The sequence below is a fragment of the Haemorhous mexicanus genome, chromosome 32, assembly GCF_027477595.1.
Source record: "Haemorhous mexicanus isolate bHaeMex1 chromosome 32, bHaeMex1.pri, whole genome shotgun sequence".
Classification (NCBI taxonomy): Eukaryota; Metazoa; Chordata; class Aves; order Passeriformes; family Fringillidae; genus Haemorhous; species Haemorhous mexicanus.
In genome coordinates, this window is record NC_082372.1 from 1,296,272 (window position 1) to 1,311,028 (window position 14,757).

Consider the following 14,757-nt stretch of genomic DNA (forward strand, 5'->3'; position numbering starts at 1 on the left):
AAAGAGGTTTTCTCATAGAAGCACTGGCATTTCGCCAGGCTCAGACCATGACACATAGTCTCTGTTTTAACATTTATTATTTATCTATTTACTATTTGTCTATTTTTAATATTTTAAGGTCTATGATATAATATCGATTATAATCCAGCATTAAATGGGCTCTACGGTGCACAGATAAATTTATAGATTATATTGTACCAGCAGGCAGCTACAAGGAATTATCCATAATCAATTATCAGGTACCAGAGCAAAATACTTGTGAAAGTATTGTTTTGCCCCAGCCAATGCAGAATTGCAGCAGCCAATGCAGAATTGCAGAACCAATGCAGAACTGCAGAAGCCAATCATTAAATTGTCATTTATGACCCAGCTCTGCTGCAGGCACTGGGGAAAGCTGGAAACTCTTGAGGGGACTCGCTCACACCTGTCCCTGTCCCTGAGTGTCCCCAGTGTTCCAGAGTGTGCCTGAATGTCCCTGAATGTCCTCCTTGATTTTTCCTGACAGCCCCTATGTGTCCCTGAGTGTCCCCAGACTGTCCCAGGGTGCTCCTGAGTGTCCCCAGAGTGTCTCTGAGTGTCCCTGTGTGTCCTCCCCACATGTCCCTGAGTGTCCCTAGTGATGTCACCCCAGGAATTCCCATCCAGATTTGGGGCAGTATCAATGAAAATCCCCAGAAAATTCCCCAGATTTGTCTCAAATCCCATGTGGGGAGGGGAGAGGGGACAGGTGACAGCAGCGATGTCCCCAGTGATGTCACTGCCCTCAATGACATCACAGCAGTGACTTCACTCTCCCTGCAGCAGCCTCAGGATGTCCTTGATGGCTTCTTGGCACCTCTCGGCCACCATGTGGCCATCAGAGCCACCAGGGCCACCGGGGCCACCGGAGCCACGAGGGGAGGAGCCCACCGATGTCCCCAAGTGTCCCCTGCTGGTGACATGTGGCCAGGTGGGTGCTGGCCTCCCACAGCCGCTTGGCGTCAGCCACCACGGCCACCAAGGCCTTGGGGACATCAGGGGGCTCCTCATTTGTCCCCTTCAGGATGGCCTCAATGGCCTCGAGCCAGCTTTGCAGCTAGAACACGAAATCCCTGGCTCTGTCACATGTGCCACCAAGTGCTCCAGAGACCCCAGGGTCACCTCCAAGCACTGTCCCCTTCCTGGTGGCCGCCTCCTCCTCACTGGCAGCCTCCTCCTCCTCATCGGTGGCCGCTGCCACCCAGGCCTTGTGTGTGGCCCCTGCTGAGGCCACCTCCTCCCTGTCCAGGGCCACCAGTGGCTGCTGGGCCACAGCCACCTGGTTGTCCCCAGCTGTCTCCCTGCAGGTGGCCTCATCCTGCAGGTCCCCGGCCTGGGCAGTGGCCTCAGTGGTGGCCTCGATGGCCTGCAGTGGCCTGCAGCTCCTGGTGGCCTCAGTGGTGGCCTTGGTGGTGGCCTCAGTGGTGGCCTCGGTGGCCTGCAGTGGCCTGCAGCTCCTGGTGGCCTCAGTGGTGGCCTCGGTGGTGGCCTTGGTGGTGGCCTTGTCCTCGCAAGCCTCGCAGAGCTCGGAGGCCCCCCAGGCCAGCAGGCCCCAGCTCTGGGCCAGCAGGGCCACCGACTCCCGCCAGGCCCAGGCTGAGGCTCTCACCTTGGCCCAGGTGGCCCCGGGGGTGGCCCTGAGGGTGGCCAGGGCCTGGCTGAGGGAGAGGACATTGAGGTAGCTCAGGGAGGTGACACCATGGTGGCTCAGGGCATTATGGAGGTGCCAGGTGAAGCTCCTCAGGGCAGGGACTTTGGGGACACGTGCTGCTGCTTGTCCCTCTGTGGCCCGGTCACAATGGCCACCACCTTGCCCAGGGTGGCCACCATGGACACCAGCAGCTCCAGCAGCCGGGAAGGGGACACCTGGGGAGGGAACAGGGGAGGTGTCAGGGACCTGGTAGCACTTGTGCCTATCTGTGGTGGCCCCTGTGCCCTCTTGGGGTCCCCTTTGTCCCTCCCTGGAGGGCTCTGCTGTCCTCTCTTTCCATTTGCCACCCCCTCATCCCCTCTGCCACCCCCCGCTGTCCCCTCTGCCACCCTTGGTCCCCTCCACCCCTCTGTCACCTCCCCCCTTCCCTCAATGCTCTCCTGTCCCCTTTGAGACCCCCTGTCCCCTCCTGCCACCCCCGTGTCTCATTTGTCCCCTCCCCCCCCCCGCCACCGCTCTGGGACAGTCACACCTCAAGGATCTCCATGGCCGCTGGGAACACTCTGGGGACATTCTGGGAACACTCAGGGGACACTCTGGGGACACTCTGGGTGACAAACACGCCCAGGTGACAGTTAGGGATACGTGAGAACATGGCGTGGGCAGATGGAGGAAGCAGGAAGAGGTGACCTCACTGTCCCCCCTGCCCGCCCGGCCGTGGGGTCAGGATGGGGTCCCCCACGTCTCCCCAATGTCCCCAGTGGGACCCCAATGTCCCCTGAGTGTCCCCACATGGCCCTGGTGTTGCCCTGATGTCCCCCAGGAGGCCCAAGTGTCCCCCAATGTCCAGCTGGGGACCCCAGGGACACACCTGGATCCTGTTGGGGACCTTGGGGACACCCCTGTGTCCTTCCCTTGGGGACACCAGGACCACCCTGACATCCCCTGTTCTGTTTTGGGTCACCACGATGTCGCTGATGTCCCCACAGTGTCCCCAACAGGACCCTGGTGTGTCCCCAGTGCCCCCAGCAAGACATCAGAGGGGATAATTGAGCCTTGTTGGAGACCCTGAGGGGACATCGGGGTCCCATTGGGGACATCAGGGGACATTGGGGACCCAGCCCTGGCCCAACGGGAAGGGGGGGGGGGGCGGTGGTTCGTGACATCACCACTTCCTGTTCCCCTGTCTGGCTGCGCCACTTTCCTGCGTGTCCCCAGCTGCCACCTGGGTGTGTTTGTCACCCTAAATGCCCCTGGAGTGTCCCTGGAGTGTCCCCAGAGTGCCCCCAAGGCGTCCCTGGAGTGTCCCCAGCGGCCATGGAGCCCCGCGAGGTGCGACAATCCCAGAGTTGTGGGGGGGAGGGGACAGAGAGGACACGGGGGTGACCGAGGGGATGGGGAGCAGTGGCAGGAGGGGACGAGGGGTGACAGAGGGGACATGGGGGGTGGTGAAAGGGGGCAGTGGGGGATGCATGGGACATGGGGGTGGTGGGAAGGGAAAGGAGGACCTAGTAGGAAGGGGGAAGGTGACAGAGGATATGGCAGGAAGTGATAGAGGGGACGAGGGAGTGACAGAGGGACAGAGGGGACAGCAGAGGCCTCCAGGGAGGGACAAAGGGGACCTTGGGGGCAGAGGGCCACCCCAGGAGGCCGTAAGTGTCACCAGGTCCATGACACCTCCCCTGTCCCCTCCCCAGCTGTCCCCAGCCCTGCTGAAGCCACAGGTCACCGTGGTGGCCATCCTGGGCGAGCTGCTGGCCACCCTGCGTGGTCTGGACATGATGCTGCCCGCCGTGAGGCTGTCCCTGAGGTGCCTGTCCTGGGACCTGGAGGAATTCACCGAGGAGCTCCGGGACAGCCTGTGCTGCGTTAGTGACACCTGGAGGCGCCACACTGTCCCCTCCGATGATGATGAGTCTCCCATCTCCTATGATAATGACTCTGTCACCTCCCTGAGCCGGGCCCTGGCTGCCTCCAAGAGCGCCCCATGGATCCCCCAGAACCGTGTGACAATGGCAGCCAGGAAGTGGCAGGGGCTGGTGGCTGTGCTTGTGAACAGATGGGCCCAGCTGGCCATGGCAGCCACCAAGCTCCCCAATGCCTGGAGGGATTTGGCTACCAAGGCGGACGACAGGGTGGCCACTGCCACCGCCTGGGCCAGGGAGCTGCAGGACAAGGCTGCCAGTGATGGGACAGCTCAGGAAAACATGGAGGAGCTGGGTCAGCTGCTGGGCAGGGAGGAGGGGGATGAGGTGGTGTCTGAGGATGAATCCTCATCCGAGGATGCATCCTCATCCTTGTTGGGGGAAGAGGTCGTGGAGGTTGCCAAAGCATCAGCAGGGGCCATGATAGTGAGACAGCGGGTGGAGACAGCCCTGGGGCTGCTGGAGCGCTTGGTGGCCGCGTGTGACAAAGCCACCGCCTTCCCCCAGGAGCTGCAGCGCCTGCTCAGGGACATCGAGGTTGCCTTGAAGGGGACAAATGAAGCATCCCCCAAAGTCCCCGAGGCCTTGGTGGCCAAGGTGGCTGTGGCCGAGCAGCTGTGGGAGGCCAACACCCGCCTCGTCAAGGATCACCTGGGGGAGACACTAAAAGACATCATCAGGTTCTATTTCACTGGTGCTCCCGCCAGCCGCAGTGCCTGTGGGGTGGCCGAGAGGTGCCAAAGAGCCATCGAGGACATCCCAAGGCTTGTTCAACCCCTGGAGTGTCCCCAGAGTGTCCCCAACGTGTCCCCAGTGAGCATGGAGCCCCAAGAGGTGCCATGGCAGGAGAGGGGGCAGTGGGGGATGGAGGGGACACGGGGCGGGGGGGGGAGTGACTGGAGTGGACAGGGGGTCCCAAAGGGGACAGGAGGGAGTGGCAGGAAAGGTGGGAGGTGACAACGAGGGGGAGGGGGTAGTGGGAGATGGCTGGGACATGGTGGGGGAGGGGACACGAGGGCTGGCAGAGGGGTGGCAGAGGAGAGAGCAGTGAGGGTGGGGTGGTTGCAGGGGCTACAAGGGGAGGGGCAGGGGGTGGCAAAGGGAGCAAGAGGCTGACAAAGGGATGGAGGGGACAAAGGGGACCCCTAAGGGGCAGGGGACCACCCCAGTAGGCCGTAAGTGCCACCAGGTCCCTGACACCTCCCCTGTCCCCTCCCCAGCTGTCCCCAGCACCGCTGCAGACACAGGTCACTGTGGTGGCCATCCTGGGTGAGCTGCTGGCCACCCTGCCTAGTCGGGATGAGATGCTGCAGCTCATGTCCCCAAGGTGCCTGTACTGGGACCTGCTGGACTTCACCAAGGAGCTCCGGGCCACCCTGCACCGCTCTGATGACACCTGGAGACACCACGATGTCACCTCCAATGGTGATGACACTCTCGCCTCCCTGAGCCGGGCCCTGGCCACCTACAAGAGCATCCCAGGGACCACCCGGAACCGTGTGACAATGGCAGCCAGCGAGTGGCAGGGGTCAGTGGCTGCGCTTGTGAACAGCTGGGCCCGGCTGGCCAGGAAAGCCACCAAGCTCCGCTACACCTGGAGGGAGGTGGCCGCCAAGGTGAACACCAAGGCAGCCACCGCCACTGCTCGGGCCAGGGAGCTGCAGGACAAGGCTGCCCGTGATGGGACAGCTCAGAAACAGAGGGTGGAGCTGGCTCTGCCCCTGTTCTGGGTGGAGAGGCCCAAGGTGGTGACTGGGCCTGAAGCCCAGGTGAAGAGAGCTGCCAGGGTGGCTGCCAGCGAGGCCACAAGGGCCACCATGGTGAGACAGCGGGTGGAGGCGGCCCTGGGGCTGCCAGAGCGCTTGGTGGCCACGTGTCACAAAGCCACCGCGTTCCCCCGGGAGCTGCAGCGCAGGGTTGGGGACATCGAGGCAGCCCTGAAGGGGACAAATGAGGCATCTTGTGATGTCCCTGAGGCCTTGGTGGCCAAGGTGGCCGTGGCTGAGCGGTTGTGGGAGGCCAACACTCGCCTGGCCAAGGATCACCTGGTGGGGACAGTTGACGACATTATCGACTTCTATTTCACTGGTGGTCCTGACAGCCCCAGTGCCTGTGGGGTGGCTGAGCGGTGCCAAAGAGCCACCGAGGACATCCCAAGGCTCCTTCGACCCCCGGAGTGTCCCCAGAGCATCGCCCAGGTGTCCCCAGTGAGCATGGAGCCCCAAGAGGTGGGACAGGGGGTGGTGGGGGGGGACAGAGACTGCACTGGGGGGACACGGGGGCTGGCAGGGGGTGCCAGTGGGGACAAGAGGCTGATAAAGGGACAGAGGGGCAAAGGGGACCCCTTGGAGGCATGGGGAACACTGCAGGAGGCCGCAAGTGCCTCCAAGTCCCTGACACCTCCCCTGTCCCCTCCCCAGGTGTCCCCTCCACAGCTGCAGGTACTGGTGGCCGTGGTGGCCACCCTGGGAGAGGTGGTGGCCACCATGACTGGGCCAGACAGGGGCAAGCTCCTACACAAGTCCCCAAACTCCCTGCATGAGGGCCTGAGGAGATTCACCCGAAACCTCTGTGTGATCCTGGACCACGGCAGTGTCACCTCCCTGGGCCACCGCGGTGTCCCCGCCCTGGGCCAGGCCCTGGCTGCCCACAGGGCAACCCCGGGGACCACCTGGGCCAATGTGAGAGCTGCAGCCAGTGCCTGGCACGAGCTGGTGGCCAGGCTCGTGGACAGCTGGGACTGGCTGGCCAGGGAGGCCACCAGGCTCTGTGAGAAGGTGGTCATGGACCAGCAGCTGATGGTGGCCCTGGACAGGGAGGAGGTTGCCTGGGAAATGGCCACACACGATGCCCAGGTGTCAGCAGCCACCAATGAGGCCATGGGAGAGGCTGTGGTGGCCACCAGGAGGGGACATTGGGCAGTGGTGGCCCTGGGGCCGTTGCAGCGCTTGGTGGCCACATGTGACAGAGCCACCTTGTTCAACTGGAACATGGAGTGCCGGCTCAGGGACATTGAAGCCATCCTGAAGGGGATAAATGAGGTGTCCCCTGATGTTCTCCAGGCCTTGGTGGCCAAGGTGGCCAAGTTTGAGTGGCTGTGGAGGGCCAGTGCCCGCCTGGCCAAGGATCACCTGCAGGGGACACTTGGGGACATCCACAACCTCCTCTTGGGTCCCTGTGGTGACCGTAGTGGCCCTGGTGGCCCTGGCAGCCATGCAGTGGCCAAGCGGTGCCAAAGAGCCATCGAGGACATCCCAAGGCTGTGCAGGAAAGTTTCCCATGGGAGCAGTGACATCCTTGGGGACATTGCTGCTGTCACCTGTGCCCTCCCGTACAGTATTTGAGACAGATTTGGGGAATTTTCTGGTAATTTTCAATGATACTGTCCCAAATCCTGATGGGAATTCCTGGGGTGACATCACTGGGGACATTCAGGGAAACTCTGGAGACGCTCAGGGGACAGGGGTGAATGAGTCTCCTCAAGAGCTTCCAGCTTTCCACTGTGCCTGCAGCAGAGCCAGGACATAAATGAGAATTTAATAATTGCCTTTTGCACATTTCTGTTGCCTTTTGCACATTGTTATTGATCACCACCAATTTGATACTGTGTTTGATACTGATATTGATTATTGATGATTCCTTGTAGCTGCTGGTTGGTGCAATATAATCTGTCAGTTCATGTGTGCACCGTACAGCCAATTAATGAATAAATGAATGAATGAATAATTGAATAAATAAATAAATAAATAAATAAATAAATGGGTGCCCTCTGTATGAATCACACCGGGCTGATCTGAACTCTGTGTCAGACACGTTACTTGACCCCTGTCACTGTCATATTTTCTGAAAAAATCCACTTTGCCCAGGATTCTTCTCCTGGGAAGCCTCAGAGAAAAAAAGAAAATCATTATCTGGTTTGCTTCTCCTGTGCTTTGCTGCTTTGGAATGTGGTTGGAGATTGTTTATGCAACACGTGAATTGTTTTAACTTAATGACCAATCACAGCCAGCTGTGTCGGGACTCTGGAAGGAGTCAGGAGTTTTTATTATTCATTCTTGTTAAGCCTTCTGTCTGTATCCTTTCTCTATTCTTCAGGAGAGTTTTGGTATAGCATTCTTTAATATAACATATTACCATCAAATAATAAATTAGCCTTCTAAGAACATGGAGTCAGGTTCTCAATTCCTCCTTCTTCCTGGGGACCCAGCAAATACCACAGACCCCACTGAGGGACCAGTGTTCAATAAATCCATCCAATGTTCCTTGAGGGGAGCACAGCCAGGGAGCTGCTTCAAGGCGCTGTCACTGAGAGATTTCCCCTTGGAAACCCTGGGTGGGATGGAAATACACCCGAGCAGATGGCAAAATTAAAATGATATCAAACCCTCGTGGAATAGGGGTTAAAACATGGGGTCTCTAAAGCTGTAAATTGGCCAGAGCTTCACCAAGTGAGGCATAATTATGATGAATCAGCCACTGATTTTTTAAACAGGAAACAAGAGAAACTGCCATCAAATATGCTGATGTAGATCCTGAATCAGCTGAGGGTAAAACATATCTGGTTTTGTTTTGTGTGGTTCAGGCTTCAAATGATAGAAGAAGAAAAGATAAAAGGAGTTGAAGACATGGATAAACTGCTGGAGGGTGCCTGGAAGGTGTTTTGAGACAGGGGCCCAACTGAAAGAGTTCATCCCAACCCAGCAAGAAGGGAACTCGGGAAAAGTCACCCAAGAAAGCTTCCCCTGTGGAGAAGGAGCAGAGTGCATCCTGTAAGAAATGGGGGCACTGGAACAAGGACTGTCCAGTGCTGAAACAAAAATCATCAGTCCCTGTTGAGGATTTGTTGCAGATTGAGGAGTTTTTGCAGGACAATGGCCATATTCAGCCGATGCATGATCCAGCCTGCTTGGGATAATGGACAATGGACACGTTCACAAACAATAATGGACATATTCAGAAAATGGGGTCGGTATATCCTTGAAAAAGATACAAGAAGAAGAGTCAAATGGACTCAGCAAGTTTGTCAGTGAGCTTGGGAAAGTAAGGAAAAAGACAGTTCATGGGTGGGACAGAAAACCACAGCCAGACGCGTGAGAAGTTAGCTGATCCAATCAGCATCCTATCTCAGACATGTGAACTGCTAAGCTTAGCCAATCATGTATTAGCTAGAGACGCGTGGACAGTAGAGAATTATTATAAATACAGTCTTTTTAGGGATAATCAATTTGGCTTCACTGGATCATATTGGTTGTGGTGTGATGTCCCTGAACCTCTGCATCCTGCACTTTTCCCCCCACATTTCTGGTGGAGATCACGGGCAGCCCTGAGAGGGACTTGAGGACAACAATTTGGCTGCTGTGCAGAGGGTTGGAGCCAGCCCTTGAGGAGAGGAGAAGCAGGTCGAAAGCATCCTCACTGCCCTGGTGAGAGGAAAAGGTTACTGGAGCTCCAGTTGTAGATATCTTGAATCTCGCCCTGATCGAGGTGAGCAGCTGGGGAGGAGATGGGGTCTGAACATGAAAGGGAAGGTGTTCAGAAACTCCTCCAACACATCCTCTCTAAGAGAGAATATAAGTATGATGCTTCCAGTTTGAAAGGACTATTACACTGGGCATGGGAACATAATCTCATACTAGGAGCACAGGTTGCTTTTGACATTTTGACATGGGAAGCTGTGGAGCGAAGGTTGTGGGACTGTGTTTCATCCGGGGGGAACGAGGCAAAAGAGGCATCTAAGTATGCTACTGTGTGGAAAATCATCATAGAAGCTTTACAAGGTTTAAAGGCAGAGAGGAAGGCTGCTTCTGCAGCTTGTTCTGCCCTTGCCTCTGAGCCAGAAAAGCCTCAGGCCTTCCCGGTAACTTCAGTTCAGCCACTGTTTTCTACAACCTTAGATATTCCCTCGCACAGCCCACAACCCCTCAGCTCAGCATCGAGCATTACACCAACTGCTCCTCCAGCTCCTAGTGAGAAAGAGGAAGCTGCTGCCTCTTCAGAGGTGTTGGTCTGCAGACCAAAGGACACTTGCACTCACAGTGAAAAAAGTTCTTCGGGCTTGTTAGTCTGCAGAACAAAAGACTGTTCTACTCAGAGTGAAAAAACTGCTGATAACAGTAACTTAGAGACTAAACATGCTGTAAAGGATAAGGAAAGAGATGTTGTTATGTATAATACTTCTGTTGAAGAGGATTTAAGGTCTCTTGTGGACAATTTACAAAAATTGGTAATTCAACAGAAGGATTCAGTTGTCCCTAAAAGAGATTATTCTTTTGAAAAAATGGCTCTACCTATGATTGTGGGTTCGGACAGACAATCAGGAAAGCGGGTACCTCCCTCTCATGTTGTCTCTGAGTCAGCATCCCAGCTGGTTATACGAAATCCTCCCTCTCATGCTGTAAAGAATGTGGAATTAGAACTGGAATGTGACCCTTAAATAGAAGCAGCAAAAAACCGCAAGTGGCAGGGGGTTATTACAGAAGCGATTATAAAAGGGACTTTTGTCGCAAATGATTTACAGGCATTTCCTGTAGTAACTAATGGTGGAGGTAGAATTTGGGAACCTTTTGATTGGAAGATTTTAGAGACGGTAAGAAATGCAATCTCACAATTTGGCTTAAAATCCCAGCTTGCACAGTCACAGTCAAGGGGGACTCTGCTCACTCAGATCGTCGACAGCCGGAAGTGCCGGACTGGACGTGGACACCGCAGTAGACGTCACCATCACGGACTCTGCTGTTCACCTGATAGACACCAATGTAAAAGGACCCTTGGGGGTGGGCTTAGTGCTTTTCTGTTAGGGAGATCATCTGCCAGTAAAAGGGGATTGGACATAATCCCTGGGGTTATTGATGCGGACTATCAAGGGGTTGTTAAAATTATGGTTAGAACATTTTTCCCTCCTGTGTCTATTCCCAAAGGTTCAGGAATTGCTCAGCTTGTTCCTTTTAAGTCTTGTGTCTCCTGTGCAGGCGACAAGGAGCGGGGAACAGGAAGCTTTGGTTCCACAGGTAACCCAGAAGTATATTGAGCCATGGACATCACAAGAGGTAAACCAAATCAACAAGTAACACTGACACATCCTAATGGTGATTCTATTACTAAAAATCTCACAATTGACACTGGGGCAGATGTAACCATAATTTCACACACGATATGGCCTAAAGATTGGGCATTAGTTAACCCCATTTTAGGCATTGCAAGTACTGGGGGGACTCAGGCAACTCAAATGAGCAAAGATGTGATTACCTTCCCAGATGGAGTAAATGCATCTATAAGGCCTTATGTCATGCAAACTCCTGGTACTTTGCTAGGTTTGGTTGGCAGGGATCTGTTATGTTTTGGGGAGAAAATCAAAAACTCCACAACTTTGTAAAAGTTGTAAAGCTGGTATGTTTATTGCAGCGCTGGACGCATGCGGGGATTACTCCCCTAAAAAGGCATGCGTGCCTCTGGGATCTCCAGGTCCCTTTTTCTCTTTCTCCTCAAATACATATGCATACAATGTCACAATAGGTTCATACATATTCATTTTACAGACTTCGTGTGACATTTAGCGCTAGTTCTTTTGTTATCAGAAAGAATTCCTAGGCCATGCAAGCCGTGGCTTAAGGTTCATTGTATAAAGTGTAACTTAAAAACTTGGCGACAAGTTTGTCAGGAACATAATTTAGCCTTGATTTGAAAGAAAAAGCAAAAATTTAAGCCTACTAACCTAACATGCAATAGATGCTCTAACCATCTTAACACTTTTACCCCAAGAATAGCATTAGCTAAATTTTTAGGGCGTAATTCGGGGAAATATCAGAGTTTTCTCCAGGATGTATCTTTAATAGCAACATATGAGCAGAGATTGTTACTGTGAGTGCAGTTTAGACTTGCTTTGGTTGCTCTAGTAAACCAAATTGTACTAGGGAGCAAGATAACAGTTACTGAATGTGGAGTGGGAATAGCAGTGCCACAAATCCATCACGTTAGTGATAGGGAGTGGGAACAGGCCAAAGCATTTTGGGCAAAGTGCAGGTGTGATCATAGACAACGGCAGCAATGGCAATAACCTGGCAGATATTAACAATGTTGCTGAGTGCAGTGATTAAGGAGACGCAGGGAATGTGCAATATAGAGCAGCGAGCTAACATGTGGGTTACATGGGCTAACAGGACAGGGCAAGAATCCTTCTGCTTATTGCTAGCTACACCTTCAGATCCATTTCCTACCTGCTTAATTGGAGTTCCCTTAGACTCAACGGAAGAATTTGGAAAATGGACCAGAGCTCAAATTTATGGTAACTTAAGTAAGGCCTGGTCAAATTGGTATACTAATCAGAATGGAATAATCACAGAAAATTGGTGTGAAAAGCAAAAAAATCCCTAGAAATCCTTTAGGAGCTCAGGCATTTAAAATCACTGAAAATTTAAATACTTCAAGTCAGGAGCCACAGGAGCTGGATATTCTGGGATCAGTGCCAGGAAATTATTGTTTGTTCTTTGAGTACTTCAAGGGCAGAGAGCTGATTAGGGAGAGGTCAGGAAAGCCCAGAGATGACAGCACTTGGATATCTCCTGTTTCTTTGTGGTATTACAATACCACGGCATACTGTGCCAACTGGACACGGTCTGTGCCCCTAAAACAAAAATCAGCAAGCATGTTGCCTCCTGGAGTTTTTCTCATTTGTGGAGATAGATCTTGGACTGCAATTCCTCAGAAAGCATTAGGAGGACCTTGCTATTTTGGGAAACTGACACTGTTTGCCCCTAGCATTCAACAGATGCTTAACATCAGGCACAAATACCAGCGTCAGAAATGTAGTGTGCATTCATTAGGCTCAGGCTGTAAGGATAATGTAGAATTGTGGAATAGGCCTTCAGTTATGCTGGCATCACTTTTTACACCAGGCGTAGCTTCTTCACAGGCCCTTACAAATTGAAACTATTGGCTTGTTGGACAGGAAAACAAATTAACATTACATCTGCAATACTGAATGAGCTTACCACTGATATAGATAGCATATGCCATGCTGTGCTACAAGACAGGGCTGCTACAGATTTTTTGTTGCTAGCACAAGGATATGGGTGTGAGGATTTTGAAGGGATGTGCTGCATGAATCTCTCTGACCACTCTGAATCTATTCACAAAAAACTGACACTGCTTAAGAAGAATGTGCAAAAGCTCAGAGTTGTTGAGAATTCCTTTGATGTGTGGCTAAAATCCTGGGGAATAAATTGTGCTACTTTGTATCCTTTTTTCAATTCTGCTTATAGTGCCTTGCTTACTACGCTGTATGCAGAAACTAATTGACCATGCTTTTAAATCAGTCTGGCTTGTGCAAAAACAAATCGGGGGAAATGTTGAGGATTTGTTGCAGATTGAGGAGTTTTTGAGAAACAATGGCCATATTCATCTGATGCACAATCCAGTCTGCTTGGGATAATGGACAATGGACACGTTCACAAACAATAATGGACATATTCAGAAAATGGGGTCGGTATATCCTTGAAAAAGATACAAGAAGAAGTCAAATGGACTCAGCAAGTTTGTCAGTGAGCTTGGGAAAGTGAGGAAAAAGACAGTTCATGGGTGGGACAGAAAACCACAGCCAGACACGTGAAAAGTTAGCTGATCCAATCAGCATCCTATCTCAGACATGTGAACTGCTAGGCCTGGCCAATCATGATTAGCTAGAGACGCGTGGACAGTAGAGAATTATTATAAATACAGTCTTTTTAAGGATAATAAATTTGGCTTCACTGGATCATATTGGTTGTGGTGTGATGTCCCTGAATCTCTGCATCCCACACCGTTCCCCCCACAGGAGGGGACTGGTGACAGTGAACTGGTGGGATTGGGATCCTGGGACAGGACTGGGGACACTGGGAGGGGACACTGGGATGGGGACATCAGGGAGGAACTGGGGACAGTGGGCTGGTGGCACTGGGGTGGAACTGGTGACACTAGGAACACTGGGATTGGGACACTGGGACAGGATAGGGGACACTGGGATGCTGGCATTGGGATGGAAGTGGGGACACTGGGGTGGAACTAGGGACTCTGGGACACAAATGGGAATACTGGGAGAGGGACACTGGGACAGGATGGGGACACTGGGATGGTGATATTGGTATGGGGACAATGGGTGGTGGCACTGGGATGAAACTGGGACGAAACTGGGAGCACTGGGCTGGTGGCACTGGGACAGGACTGGGGACACTGGGCTGGCACTGAGTTGCTGATGTCAGCATTAATTAATTTATTAACCCCCAAGCCCCAATTGTTTGTGAAGGCAAATCTCTTTTTCCATCCATCAGTCAGAGGAACCCTTCCCATTGTTCCTTTGATCTCTCAGAGCTGGTTTGATCTCCCTGCAGAGCCAGAGCCAATGTCCAAGGAATGGCACCCGCCGGGGAGGAGCGGGACGATGTGATGTCACCTCCCAGGCCCCTTCCCCCGCAGGGACATGGCCTGCTGGTGGCCCGCTGGTGGCCAGGTGTCCCCTCCCACCGCCGGGCCACCTGGCAGGACACGGCCACGGCAGGCAGGGCCAGCAGCAGGTGACCGTCCTTGGCCACCCCCAGGGACACTTCAGGGACATGGGGACACTGCTCAGGTGGCACCAGTTCTGTCCCAGGCTGGTGGCACTTGAGGGACTCTTGGTGACACGAGGAGCTGGTGGTACTCGAGTGGCCGCAAGTCTCCCCAGTGACGTCACAGCCCCAATGACATCACAGCAGTGACATCACTGGCCCAGCAACCTTGGGATGTCCTCGATGGCTTTTTGGCACCTCTCGGCCACTGCGCAGCTGCTGGGGCCACCCAGGACACCATGGCCACCATAGGGACTCAAGAGGATGTTGTCAATGACCCACAGAGCCCCCAGCAGGTGATCCTTGGCCAGGCGGGTGCTGGCCACCCACAGCAACTCAAACTTGGCCACCTTGGCCACCAAGGCCTGGAGGACATCAGGGGATACATCATTTGTCCCCTTCAGGATGGTCTCGATGTCCCTGAGCAGCCACTCCATGATCCAGTTGAACAAGGTGGCTCTGTCACACGTGGCCACCAAGCGCTGCAGCAGCCCCAGGGTCTCCTCCACCCAATGTCCCCTCCTGGTGGCTGCCATTGCCGACCTGGTGGCCACCACAGCCTCTCCCATGGCCTCATTGGTGGCTG

General features: G+C 53.8%; 1 protein-coding gene across 1 annotated transcript; it reads left to right on the forward strand.

Moving 5' to 3' along the window:
• Positions 1-2,860: 2,860 nt before the first annotated feature.
• LOC132340450 (uncharacterized) lies at positions 2,861-6,938 on the forward strand. Its single transcript, XM_059871476.1, has 5 exons — positions 2,861-3,001; positions 3,367-4,428; positions 4,815-5,837; positions 6,015-6,188; positions 6,231-6,938. The coding sequence occupies exons 1-5, from the start codon at positions 2,987-2,989 to the stop codon at positions 6,936-6,938; spliced, it is 2,982 nt and encodes a 993-aa protein (XP_059727459.1). The 5' UTR covers positions 2,861-2,986.
• The last annotated feature ends 7,819 nt before the right edge of the window (positions 6,939-14,757 follow it).

Bases quoted from the DNA above. Each gene is read 5' to 3' on its own strand.
- LOC132340450 (XM_059871476.1), top strand. The intron at 4,429-4,814 runs GTGCCATGGCAG...TCCCCTCCCCAG, and splicing joins TGAGCATGGAGCCCCAAGAG to CTGTCCCCAGCACCGCTGCA. The intron at 6,189-6,230 runs GTCACCTCCCTG...GCCCTGGGCCAG, and splicing joins TGATCCTGGACCACGGCAGT to GCCCTGGCTGCCCACAGGGC.